At 41.0% G+C, this 14,217-nt stretch overlaps 1 protein-coding gene across 2 annotated transcripts in view; it reads right to left on the minus strand.

Annotated features, from left to right (window-relative positions):
- Positions 1-4,065: 4,065 nt before the first annotated feature.
- Positions 4,066-14,217, minus strand: part of LOC139458452 (monocarboxylate transporter 5-like) — a 42,551-nt gene continuing 32,399 nt past the window's right edge. For both annotated transcript variants that reach the window (XM_071239892.1, XM_071239893.1), the window contains exons 5-7: positions 12,859-13,128; positions 10,939-11,064; positions 4,066-10,119 (exon numbers count right to left, since the gene is read on the minus strand). In XM_071239892.1, the coding sequence (XP_071095993.1) occupies positions 9,926-10,119; positions 10,939-11,064; positions 12,859-13,128 (590 nt within the window). In that variant the 3' untranslated portion in view covers positions 4,066-9,925. The remainder of the gene's footprint in view (positions 10,120-10,938; positions 11,065-12,858; positions 13,129-14,217) is intronic.

The following is a 14,217-nucleotide window of genomic DNA, read 5'->3' on the forward strand; positions in this document are numbered from 1 at the left end:
CGCCACAGAAACTTGTGAAGCGTTTTCTTTTGTATATTTTGGCCTACAGACCCATCGCGTCACAAACGTTAATTTAAATCAAAACATAAAGGCGACTATGCTTGTCGTAAAAGGCGACTATGCTTGTCGTAAAAGGCGACTATGCTTGTCGTAAAAGGCGACTAAGGGGATCGGGTGGTCAGACTCGATGACTTGGTTGATGCATGTCATCGATCCCAATTTCGTGGATCGATGCTCATGATATTAATCACTGGACTGTCTGGTCCAGATTCGATTATTTACAGACCGCCGTCATATAGCTGGAGTGGTATTGCTGAGTGCGACGTTAACCAACCAACAAACAAACAAACATACTGCCACATTGCTGCACATTGTTGCTCGTATATGCATATGCGCTTGTGTACTTTGCGCTATTGTCAGCGATATCCCCCTGGTCTGATGCTACACTAAGACAGCCAGGCTGGATCAGCCGTAGTTATCAGTTACCTAAAACAATTAATCAATTAAACTATTAAACAAAGTGAGGAAAGAAACAATTATTACATGTTTGTCTCATTACATTAATTGCTACACCATTGGTCCAAATCTGCTCCTGTTATCAATAGAGAATTCCGTTGAAAACAGGGAGGCGAATTTCAACAACTACCGTTAAAACCTGTTATATGCAGCCCGCCTGAAATCAGGTGAGTGAGTGTTATGGTTTTACGCGCTTTTAGCAATATTCCAGCAATGGACACCAGAAATTGGCTTCACACATTGTACCCATGTCGGGATTCGAACCCCGGTTTTCGGCGTGACGAGCGAACGCTTTAACCACTAGGCTACCCCAACGCCCAGGCATCCTGTGAAGCATTTTACTCTAACAGCTTACCACAGGCGGTATAAATTGGGATGGACTGTGTGCCAATCGCATTACAACATGTTTACAGACGAACCAAGGTTTTGCCTTCGATTCACAGATAAGATGGCAGAAAACGTTGTTGGCGACGTAGCGGCGAGCGGTATGGAAGTTTTGACCATGATCGGCATGGGGTCGGTATTGTCATGCTGGGGGCGGTATCACACATGACAGGCGAACTGATTTGATCATTGTGAATGGACATTTGACTGGCCAGCGTTATGTTAACGGAAGTATGTGCACTGTCGTTTTGCCATTGTCTAATGAATTATCTGCAGAAACTTTGAATTACAAGATGACAATGTCAGAGCACATCGTGCCCAGATCGTCATCGATCAGCTCCGACGAGGACTGGCCCGCTAAGACCCCTGACATGTCCCTAATAAATCATCTGTGGGGTGTCCTCGGGGTGGGGACTGCATATACCCGCCGCCCACCTTGGCTCTTCAGGTGGAACAAGAGCCATTTAGGGAGTTTTCCACGACAATTAGCCTTGATATTCTTATTAAGTTGCCCGAGCAGATTAGCATGACGGGGAAACCCATCTTCCCGAGGCAAGGGAATTAACTGACCATAAAAGTGAAGTTTCCACCTTTTCTACCCCGGATCTTCACGGGGCTGATGAGAGCGATGCTGATAATGTACAAGGGGGCAATGATGAGTGAGTGAGTGAGTGAGTGAGTGAGTATGGTAACGCTGCTTTTAGCAATATTCAAGTAATATCACGGCGGGGGACACCAGAAATGGACTTCACACATTGTACACATATGGGGAATGGAACCCGGGTGAGGCACTTTTACCACTAAGCTACCCCACATCTCCTATGATGATGATGATGATGATGATGATGATGATGATGATGATAGTATAGGTCCACAGCAACTTATGCTTGTCGAAAGAAGTGACTAAATGAATAGGATGGTCAGGTGTAGCAATTGCAGGATCAATGTTCGTGATATCAATCATTGGATTGTCTAGTCCCGATTTTATTCTATTATTTACAGACCATCGTCACAAAGATAGACCATTGCTGGATGCGGCGTTAAAAACTAAAGAAACAAACGAATCTCAGCGATCTAAGAATTGCGAACGATGCTGATTTTAAAAAGGTATTTTCAGAAAACTTTGTTCGATGCTCATGAGATCCGTGAAGATCCGGGGAAAAATAGGTCTTCAGCAACCCATGCTTGGCGACTATGCTTGTGGAAAGGCGACTAACGGGATCGGGTGGTCAGGCTCGCTGACTTGGATGATGCATGTCATCGATCCCAATCGCGTGGATCGATGCTCATGATGTCAATCACTGGATTGTCTGGTCTAGACTCGATTATTTACAGACCGCCGCCACACAGTAGAATATTGCTGAGGGTGGCGTTAAACAACAAACAAACAAACAAACAACATGCAACTTCTGCAACTGATATACTGTTCAAAGCGTATTAAAACAGCGTCTACCCCTTAATTCCCAAGTTGGGACGCAGGGTTGGATTAAAACTCGAGCAATCTGTGCTGGACGCAAGAGGCGACTTAATGGTCAAGTGGTCAAGACTAAGTGACTTGGTTGATGGCGTGTATCAATCACTGGATTGTCTGTCCCAGACTCGATTGTTTACAGGTCGGCGTCATACATACGTGCTGGTTGCGCCAGATTATCTCTTTCATGACTTCAACATAGGAGGTCCAACTAAAGCGTGAACGTCATGGCGTAAATGCTATATGTGCCTGACAATCGCAATAAGTGCATGGAAATGTTACAGGCGACCATGGGGTGATCCGCAACAGATGTTGTTGTGATGCTGATTTTGTAATCGCGGACGAAAACAGTCACTACAATCTATTATCTAGTATAGTCGTTATCTTGTATATACCGTGAAAACGTATGTTAAAACTCTCACTACAGTCTATAATCACTATCTGGTCAATACAATAGTGGTTATCTTGTATATACCGTGAAAACGTGGGTTATAACTCTCACTACAGTCTATAATCACTGTCTGGTCAATACAATACTGGTTATCTTGTACATACCGTGAAAACGTAGGTTATAACTCTCACTACAGTCTATAATAACTGTCTGGTCAATAGAATACTGGTTATCTTGTATATACCGTGAAAACGTAGGTTATAACTCTCACTACAGTCTATAATCACTGTCTGGTCAATACAATACTGGTTATCTTGTATATACCGTGATTACGTAGGTTTTTAACTCTCACTACAGTCTGTAATCACTGTCTGGTCAATACAATACTGGTTATCTTGTATATTACGGGAGAATTTAGGTTATAACTCTCACTACAGTCTATAATCACTGTCTGGTCAATACAATACTGGTTATCTTGTATATACCGGGAGAATGTGAGCTATAATGATAATAATAATCGCTGACTGGTAGTCACCTTGTGTATACCAGGATAGTCTTGTCATACAGACCCTGAAACAAATATATCTTATACAGCCCATGCAAGTCTATAATGTTTGGCAAGTCTAGATTATTGCAATATCTGAAAATGGGCTCCTTTGTATTGTGTTTATATTACGATAATTCAACAACTGTTTTTTTTCTGTAAGATGTGTTCATTTCAGAGACAATATGTTATAGTCTTACACCGGGAGAACGTCTGTTCATTGAATAGGGTACACTCACATTGACTCAGATTGACTCACATTGACAGCCTCGTGTCTACTGTTGTGTCGGGAGATAGAAGTAGGGTATAAACCTGGTTCTGTAGATTGTGATTGGCAATATCAGGTTGTGTACAACAGTACAGAATGTTTATTCATCTCGAGTGACTGAGTGAGTTGGGTTTAACGCCGCTTTTAACAGTATTCCAGTTAAATCACTGCGTGACAGCTTAATGTGGGAGGAAAGCCCCAAGTGATGCAGATCTCAGACGTTTACCACTTCGGTGAAACCCACGAGCACGGATATGGTGCTGACAAAACCCCCCTTTTTATTTCGAAAAAAATCTTTATTTCTGTATAAATTACCACCAAAGACAATAAATAGATCTTAATTGTGCACCCCCCCCTTTTCAAAAAAGCTGTATCCGGCCATGCTATCCATGTTGGGAATTGAACCTGGTCCTTCAGCGTCACGATCTTGTGCTTGGCCCACTGGTCTCCCCCACATCCCCTTTCACCAAAAGAACAACACAACTCAGATATGTTAAAAAAACAATATGAATTTTATTCAACAACATTGTACCAGTCTCTGTACACACCTGCCTTGACCTTCATTGTTAAAGTGAAGGTCGTGTAAGCTTAGAAGAATTGCCCTGGACTGTTGAACATATGAGTTGTAGGCTTCCACAGGTTATCATCACGTGTTATCATCACGTGATACCATCACGTGATATCTGTACAGACAGGTACAGGCTGGTAGTATTCCATTGACTTGAACTAATCACTCCTATCCGTCCCCCCTATACACACGGATTTTCCGAATTAGGCTGGGCCTGCTTTTTAACCTCAGTTATCCATACTCTCCATCACTCACAGTAGCCCTGCTCTTGCCATACAAATATAAAAGCCTCCTACCTCTTACTGAGCCGGGCCTGCCTTTTAACCTCAGTTATCCATACTCTCCGTCACTCCCAGAAGCCCTGTTCTTGCTATACAAATATAAAGGCTTGGCCTGCCCAATTAACTTCACTTATCCATACACTTCATGTCACAGCATCCCTGGCTTTGCTATAAATATATAAAGGGGCTTCCGCCTCCCACTTGCTTGAGTCATTTGCCCTGACTCTTCATAGTAGGCTAGTCTTAAAGGGGGACTCCCATCTGAATGTAGCTGGGCCTGCCTAATTAACGCTAAAGATCGTATCTTGTAGCTCAGTTCAAACAACCCTTTTGAAGTGTTAAATATCTACAATTTTTGCTATAACATGTAAATACTAGACACATCTACTCAGTTTTATTTTCATCTGCATCCTCATTAAGCACTAAAAGTTAAATATTAAACTAAAACAATTAAATACAATCTAGAACAAGCGTATAAACTAACAACTCCTGCTCTAAAAGACTCTCAAAACTGGCCCGCAATGTACATACATACATACAAGTATCAAGTCAATGGGAACACAAACAGCCGATATTAAACATTGGAAAATATCATCTATCATCCGTTGGAGTATGCGGAGAGAATATGCACATACTTCATCCAAGGCATAATACAGACATATTGAAGCAAAGCCAAAGCCAAAGCCGCCAAAGCCAGGCAGGGCCAACAACACGTTTCCTTTGTATTGGACACAAATATTCGAAAAAAACAAACATCCATATATCATATGAAACTACTTCATGGCATATATAGCTTTTGTTTGGGTTTCGTGTCAGTGCCCTTCTCGAGAAGCCTGGCATAAGCTTCGTCTGTTGCCGTTATTAAACAGGAAGGACTTATATCTTTCACTTCAAGAGTTTTTTCATAATTATTCTCGTGAAATTGCAAATTTTTTAAAAAGAAAAACATCATATATATTATCAACAAAATCTGAACGGGTATCAATGACCTTAACAAAGCACTAAAGTTTGACTGAAAAATCCACTTTTGTTCAAATGTTAAATTACATTATTAAGTCACGACCTTATTGACACTGGAACACTTTCTAACGTATAAATAATTGCACAGAGGATCCTTACAACTTTAACTATTGCTAATTAGCAGTTAGGAAAATAGTGTCAAATAAAAGTTTTCATCAACATCGCTAAAAACATACAGAAAAAACCACTTCACCGTCCTGCGGTTAAGCAATTAATTAATATCATAATTCATACTTTTGATGTGAATGACAATGAAGTGTCGCCAAGAGGCTTTCAGCAGTGTCCTTCCAACCAGGCCATGACAAACTAATTGCTTGTTTCTTGGACTGATTGCTTGTTTTATACAATTTTTGGTTATTTCTTTATATCAGGAGTGTTTCTTGCTTAATGGCTGCATTTGACCGCTTTTGGAAAAAAACTCTGCAAAATACATGTTAATTGAGTGAGAGAGTGAGTTGGGTGGAATGCCGCTTTTAACAGTATTCCAGTTATATCGCGGCGTGTCAGCTTAGTGTTGGAGGAAAGCCTGAAGTGATGCAGGTCTCAGACGTTTACCACTTCGGTGAAACCCACGAGCACGGGTATGGTGCTGACAAACCTAGAAACATAATCGGGGCGAACCAGGATTCAACCCACAATCATAGGTTTCTGACGTGCCCAAGGGATGCAACTCTGCACAGCGAATCGCGGCGCCTTAGACGACTGGGCCACCCGTGCCCCAAAATACATGTTTCCCTAATTTGTGAAATCTAATTATTGTCACCTGTAGTTATTATTTAATGTTCCACATCACATTATTTATAAAGAACATTTATTTTCAAACAAACGAATCCAAAAAGCAAGTAATTACTCTGTAAGGCCATCAACCTATCCATGTATGAGAGCGTTCTGTTCTGTCATTTCACTTGCTGTGCCCAAATATGGAAGGACACTACCCTACGTCGCATCATCATGATCATCCAATCAAAATATTCCACATCATCAAAGGTGTTGTATTATCTACAGCATAATGTCAAGGGCACGAACATTGTCCACTAAAACACAGACCAACTAAGGGGGATAACTACTGTTGGAACTAAGGGAGATAACTGATGTTATGATTTGATGGAAGTAATATGAGGTAAAATTCTTGCCATTTCAGAGTCACTATTAACAAACAGTCAATCTCATTAAAATCAGATCTTAGCTGTTGCTACCGCTTAACAAAGATTTGAGGACATCCCATTACGTGTCACATCAGAAAGACCTTTCATAATATGTTTCGAAGCGTAGTCGCCAGTTTGTAACTAGTATTGTAAAGCTTGAGAAAGCTGCCTTATGATTGGCTAATATCGATTTCTTGTCAGTCATTTCATTGGTCGGTCAAAGTTTGCGAACGGTCGTTCTGACGTGACCCGTAATGGGATGTTCTCAGATCATTGTTTAGCGGTAGTAGCGAGAATGAAGATCTGATTTTAATGAGATTGACAAACAGTTCATTTATAATCAAACACAACAAGCAGGATGTACATGGCTCCGTCAGGAATATCTTTCCGTTATATATACCTTCTCTGATGTGTTTCTCAGATGAAACAACAATATGTTGGGAAGGAGCACATTCTTTCAAATCATGGATCAACAATCTTGTTTTCCTCCAGCCAATTCGTCTGACAGTTTTTTGATGATAACCAACTTATTTCTCTGTGTTATAACTGAATACTAATTAAAACAATTAACTGATACAGACGGCCTAAAAACAATGGGTAATCAAAATTACAATTATTTAAAAAAAAATTAAATTTTTTATATTTCTTGGGATCAATGGTTGTAAAAACGCTGTCCTTGTGGGTTTCTTTACCTCAGCGTCAGTCCTCCGGACGTGCTTTAGCTCAACAGTAGGTGTCCAGCCAGCCTTGTTTATAAGCCTAAAGCTGTAACTTCATTTTCATAATTAAAAAAATAACCAAGACTTCTTGTAATAGTGTATTCATTGGAAAGCCCATTTTTCAACCTTTCAAACAAATACCTACAAATGCGACTTATTTATTTTAATCCAATAAAAACAAAATATTTCAATATGTAACAAGAAATATATAGAGGTTATAATGGGAGCACTGCTACTAGTATCATCAGTGCACATGGCCACTGATAAACTCATTCTGGCTACATTCTCAACCCAAGCTCACAGTGTTATAGATATATATATATATATATCAAAAGAATACTAAAACAATGAAATAGCACAAGACTTAGAGGAGCTGTGTCAAAATTGAAAAAATGCTTTTGACACAGCCCCCAATAGAATTATCACAAATAGCACTTAAACCAAGTCTACTAGCAGAGCAGAGCAAGACAGGTAGTGTGGAACAGCCACATTTTGAAGATATTCGGCAGTGTCAGGCACAACATCAACGGATGCCATATCAAAGGGTGTCAACACTTGATGCAATCAGAATTTTTATTATTAAATTGTTTTGTGCCTCGAAAATATTATTTGCTTTTAGCAGAGGCAAAAAATCTCCTTCCAAAAGCAAAGCCAAAAACATTTGCATAAAAAATGGGTTAAATGACAAATGTTGATTTATTTGTGAATTGTAATCCTGCCAATATCTTCAGAAATGTTGAAATATTTTCCCCAAATACACGCTAAGCACATGTAAATTATCCTCTAACAACATCATGATTGTTGATTGAGGGACGATTCCGACCTTCAGGACAAGGCATCGACATAACAAGGCAGGTTAAAGAGTCTTCGGAACTAACAATTTCACATCAAATGTTTCATTTCCAACATTCTGCATAAAATCAATTAAAACTGTGAAATTTCAACATCAGAAAAATTTTATGCAGTTTCCGTGACAATTGAAAAATTCACATTTCTCAGAATGTAGCCTTTTTATTTGTAGTTCAGTGAGGGTCCGAACTGAGGGTTTTTACTTAAAAATAATATTACGAAATATTCTCCATGTCATAGTAAATACTTATTTAACTACATATAAATATTTGCGATGCATGAATAAAAAAACAAAAAAACATTTTCAGCGAAATTCTCCATATGGTTAACGATTTCCCCCTCGCAAGCCTCACTGAGAAAACAGTTAAATATCGTTTTGCTACAGATTGAGATTCCCAGCATTTTGCCCATCTAGTTACGCTCTCTCACATACAAAAAAACAGGGAATATGTAAAAAGAGGGATCCACTATTTTGTGCCAACAACCACCGCGTACCACATTTCTCAACAACGGTGCCGGCTGGTTACGTGTTCGTTCACAAGACTTCAAAACATCACATGTCACCACAACAAAAATGAAAAGTGTTTTTACATTTTCAAAAACTAAAATAAATTTTGTTTGAAGAAGAATATTGGCCATGATTTATCCTGCGATACATGGACGAATGAATACAATGTTGACAAGAATCTCCTGTCCGTACTTTTTTTGTTTCCCTCTTTTTTTATAAACCCTTGGTAAATAAACAGCATACTCCTGAGTAAGTAGTAGTTCTCTTGAGATCCATAGTGTATTCTAGCCAATCAGTGTCTCTCTTGCAAAACAGGCAGTAAATGTGACCAATCACATCCTCTGGCACTACTACAAACCAGCACTGCATGTTGGGATACTCACAGTGGAACTGCTGATGGCTAGGCTTAAGTTCAAACCACATACACCACATCACCGTGAGGTGTCACAATATTTATGACAACAGTTCATGAATAGTTGATTAATTCAAAATCAAGCAGATTTCATAAATAGGCATCAAGATTTTGTGAGAATATTCAACTATATATCACAAAAGCATCTCCACATAGTGTTTATCCAAAATGGCTGACATCCAAGATGGCCGACATCAAACATGGCCGTCTTGTCCCAGCTCTTCCTTCCTCACTCCCAACTGGCCTACATTCAAACTGACCACAACATGTGGGGATTCTGTCCACCACGCATCAAACTGAGGCTCAGAATGTCAAATCGAGGCTCAAAAGGTCACATGATCACTATGAGGTCATGTGATCTTTAATGTCTTCATGACTTCAGATCATGTGATGGTATTAAAAAAACTTGACTTTCTACAGAGTAATATTTGTACAATATTTTCCAGAAAACAAGTCTCATAAGAAAAATGAAAAATCCCTGGTGAGGGGTTCTTGAAAAACAATAGTGTTTGTCATCGGTACCTCACAGAAACACATTCTGCTACCACAGTTCCTGCAGTCCCACCAATAAATACACCAACCTCAGAGAACAGGACGTCTCAGACTAGTACCACAAGTTATCCTTACTGAAAAGGTTCTCCTTTCAAGAACGACTTGGTTCCCAAAACAAAATGGCCATCCATCAAGCACATGACTACTTCAAACACAGCTTGATGAAACAAAATAATCCAAATCGTCTATTCGGTCACATTTTCCTTCATCAAGCACATTTCATTTCCCAGTGCATTGTGGGAGAATCACACACATACGAAACAAGCTTCCATGAAGTGCTGTCTTGAGCATAGTGTTTTATATGGTACTCTCCACCTCCAAGCGTAGTGTTTCCGTGATTGGCATTTCCTCTGGAAGTCGGGCAGGCTGTTTGTTCAACTCCCAATTTTTAAGGCGTCGTAGCGGGATTCCGAGAAGGCCAGAGAGAGCAAGAAGCGAGCCAGCCAAATAGAAGCAGACATCTACACTCTTCATGGAATCCAAAAGAGTACCTGTTGAGCAGAAGGTCAAGGTCATAGAGAGGTCAGGTCACGTAATTGTGTATCACATACAGTCACCCTGGATAGGCTTTGGTTTACTCTATAGACATAGAATGTTGAGCTAAAACATGAAACATACCGTATTCGACGTAATAAGCGCCCTGCCCTAATAAGCGCCCACGGCGATATTTGCTAATATATTGGCAAGTGAACAATCCCAATTAGCACCCCTTCCGATTGATAATGTACACAAGACTTATTTATTCGTGTATAATACGCACTCGTGTGTTATATGCACTCTTAATTATGGGCAATTAACTCTGTTTTTTTCACCAAAATAATATTCTAATAAGAGCCCCCTATTTCTAACTTTGAGAGCGCCCTGCACCCTGTTGTTTTAAGGCTATACCTCCATTAACACAAATGTCAACAAAAATATCAACACACAAAAAACTTTAGACAACAATACGAAATCAGTAACAACATTCTGCACAATAGTGAGTGAGTGAGGATGATTTTACGCCGCTTTTAGCAATATTCCAGCAATATCACAGCGGGGGATCCCAGAAATGGGCTTCACACATTGTACCCATGTCGGGAATCGAACCCGGGTCTTCGGCGTGACGAACCACTAGGCTACCCTACCGCCCCCTCTGCTCAATAATCCAACACAAGTCCCACCCATTCTATATTTAGACATTCAGGAGACATCGTCCATTAGTGGGCGTGGCCTTTTTTATTTTGGTTCCTGGAAACATAAATCACTTGGTTAACCAATCAAATGCCACAAAATACTTGCACTATGTAAATTGTGCGTGACCCTTGACTCACCTGCAAGTGGAGGTCCAGCCATGGATGCCACGCCCTGAAAGAGCATGAGGATTCCGAAGGACTTGGAGAGCTGGTCAAGGCCCAGGAGGTCTACGAGGAGGATGGACCTCAGGGACACAAACACCGCTGTCAAGACAAAAATGGGAACGTGAGAAATAGTTTGCATTTGAACAAGAGAAATTGCAATCCTTCAAACCTCTGATGATTTGAAGCAATGTGTTGTGTGTTAAATTGTGTGTAAATACCATGCCAGGTGCATGTATACAATGACACAATCAGCCTGGCAACATTGTAACCACCTTGTCCTATTCATCTTATGGCTGTCTCTGTAGTGTAGTGGATAGAGCGTCTGCCTGGACAGAGAAGGTCTGTGGTTCGATTCCCTAACTGTCTCCATAGTGTAGTGGATAGAGCGTCTGCCTGGACAGAGAAGGTCTGTGCTTCGATTCCCTAACTGTCTCTGTAGTGTAGTGGATAGAGCGTCTGCCTGGACAGAGAAGGTCTGTGCTTCGATTCCCTAACTGTCTCTGTAGTGTAGTGGATAGAGCGTCTGCCTGGACAGAGAAGGTCTGTGGTTCGATTCCTTAACTGTCTCTGTAGTGTAGTGGATAGAGCGTTTGCCCGGCCAGCGCAGAACCATGGTTCGATTCCCTAACTGTCTCTGTAGTGTAGTGGATAGAGCGTCTGCCTGGACAGAGAAGGTCCGTGGTTCGATTCCCTAACTGTCTCCGTAGTGTAGTGGATAGAGCGTCTGCCTGGACAGCGCAGAACCGTGGTTCGATTCCCTAACTGTCTCTGTAGTATAGTGGACAGAGCGTTGCCCGGCCAGCGCAGAACTGTGGTTCGATTCCCTAACTGTCTCCGTAGTGTAGTGGATAGAGCGTTGCCCGGCCAGCGCAGAACCGTGGTTCGATTCCCTAACTGTCTCTGTAGTATAGTGGATAGATCATTTGCCCGGACAGCGCAGGTCCGTTGTTCGATTCCCTGACTGTCTCCATAGTATAGTGGATAGAGCGTTTGCCTAGAGAGCCTAAGGCCAGGGTTTGATCCCCAGCTGCGTCATACCAAAAGATGTTAAAAGATGGTACATATTGTTTCTCTGCCTCGTGCTGGGCAGTTCGGAGTCGGTACTATGTCTGAGTAGGGTATTCATGTTAAACATATGGCATTGTATCTCAGCGACCTAGCACAATGAAACTGTCCTAAGTCCGGACAATACAAGCAACCACACACATACACTCACGCATGTGCATGCACATGGCTATATAAGTGCAATCATCTTGAATGCGACATTAAACCCTCAACAATGACAATCAGGGACCAATGCCAGCTAGGGATCCTTGTTGGAATACGGTCTCTTATTTCCAGGGACCAAATTTGTATTAAGAGTGCCAAAGGCACTGCTACAACCAAAATATCCCCCTATGTCTTCATTGCATTAAGTTCCCAGTAAAGGCGCAAATACGTGAATAAAACTACATTTCTATTTTTTTATAGATTTTTCTTGCATCCTATTAAACAAATTATTGAGTGAGTTGGGTTTAACGCCGCTTTTAACATTATTCCACTTATATCACGGCGTGTCAGCTTAATGTGGGTGGAAAGCCCGAAGTGGTGCAGGTCTCAGACGTTTACCACTTCGGTGAAACCCACGAGCACGGGTATGGTGCTGACAAACCTAGAAACATAATTGGGGCGAACCGGGATTCGAACCCACAATCATAGGTTTCTGGCGTGTCCAAGGGACGCAACTCTGCACAGCGAATCGCTGCGCCTTAAGACGACTGGGCCACCCGTGCCCCCCAAACAAATTATTGTCTGAAGAGACATTATTTAATACGTTTTTAATATCAATGCAACTTTATGTTCTTTTTTTTCAGGCCAAAAATGGGAATGTCTAACCAGACATTGTGAACTCACCAACACACAAGCCGAAGGTGGTGCCGTAGATCGCCAGGGAAACGTAGGAGTGGCAGAGCGGTACCATCAGCGTTGCAATCCCTGCGATGACGAGTGCGATGTTGTTGAGATGGAGCGGGTCCGCCCATGGTCGGTCCGCAATCCAGCCGCTGATGATGCGTCCGAGGGTGTTGGTGATGCCGATGACGGTCAAGATCAACGCACCCTCGGATTTACTAATGTCCTCTTTCTCCGCCTTGTCTTTCAGAAAGAAGAACGGGATAAAGAAAGCTGGAAAAGAAAAACTTGGATTAAATATTTTTCCTCAACACCTTGAGAAGTCATTGTATATCTGCTCCACATTTCTCACTTAAGGCAGAGGTTGGGTAGCCTAGTGGTTAAAGCGTTCGCTCGTCACGCCGAAGACCCGGGTTCGATTCCCGAAATGGGTACAATGTGTGAAGCCCATTTCTGGTGTCCCCCGCCGTGATATTGCTGGAATATTGCTAAAAGCGGCGTAAAACCATACTCACTCACTCACTCACTCACTCTAACTGATGGCAGAGGTCAGTCTGATAAAATAGTTTTCTCATTTTACTAAACAAGCAGAAAAAATCTCCTTATTTGGAAAGCATATGCAGCAAGTTTATTGAGCAAATCTATGTAAAAAAGTGAGCTGGACACTCACAACTCTAATACTGTATTCGACGTAATAAGCGCCCAGGGCGCTCTCAAAATTAGAAATAGGGGGCTCTTATAAGAATATTATTTTGGTGAGAAAAAAACAGAGTTGAAAGAAAAATTTTGTGGTTTATGCTGACAGCCTGAAATGTTTATATACAAGAGATACATTTTTCCAGAATTTAATTGCCCATAATTAAGGGTGCATATAACACACAAATGTGTATTATAGGCGAATAAATAAGTGTTGGGTGCACTGATCAATCGGAAGGGATGCTAATTGGGATTGTTCACTAGCCAATATATTAGCAAATATCGCCTTGGGCACTTATTAGAGCGGTGTGCTTATTATGTTGAATACGGTACATTGTTTATACACACTTATATATTGTTCATCAAGGCCGTAGTTAACTTTTTTTGACAGGGGGAGGCAAATATTTGTACAAGTATAACTTGATTCAAATAAAACCGTTTTCTATAAAAAAATACCAGGCAATTGCCCCCCCCTATCCCCTCCTGCTGGCTACGGCACTTATAATTGTTCATAAATCTTATACATTGTACATACAGTTATACATTGTTCAGTGTTAGACAATGTTCAATAATACTTATACAGTGTTCATACAATCTTATACATTTTGTTTGTTTGACATGTTTGTTTGTTGTTTAACGCTGCACTCTGCAATATTCCAGCTATAT

This window comes from Haliotis cracherodii, unplaced genomic scaffold (assembly GCF_022045235.1).
Source record: "Haliotis cracherodii isolate W230 unplaced genomic scaffold, xgHalCrac1.p SCAF_12, whole genome shotgun sequence".
In the NCBI taxonomy this organism is placed as follows: Eukaryota; Metazoa; Mollusca; class Gastropoda; order Lepetellida; family Haliotidae; genus Haliotis; species Haliotis cracherodii.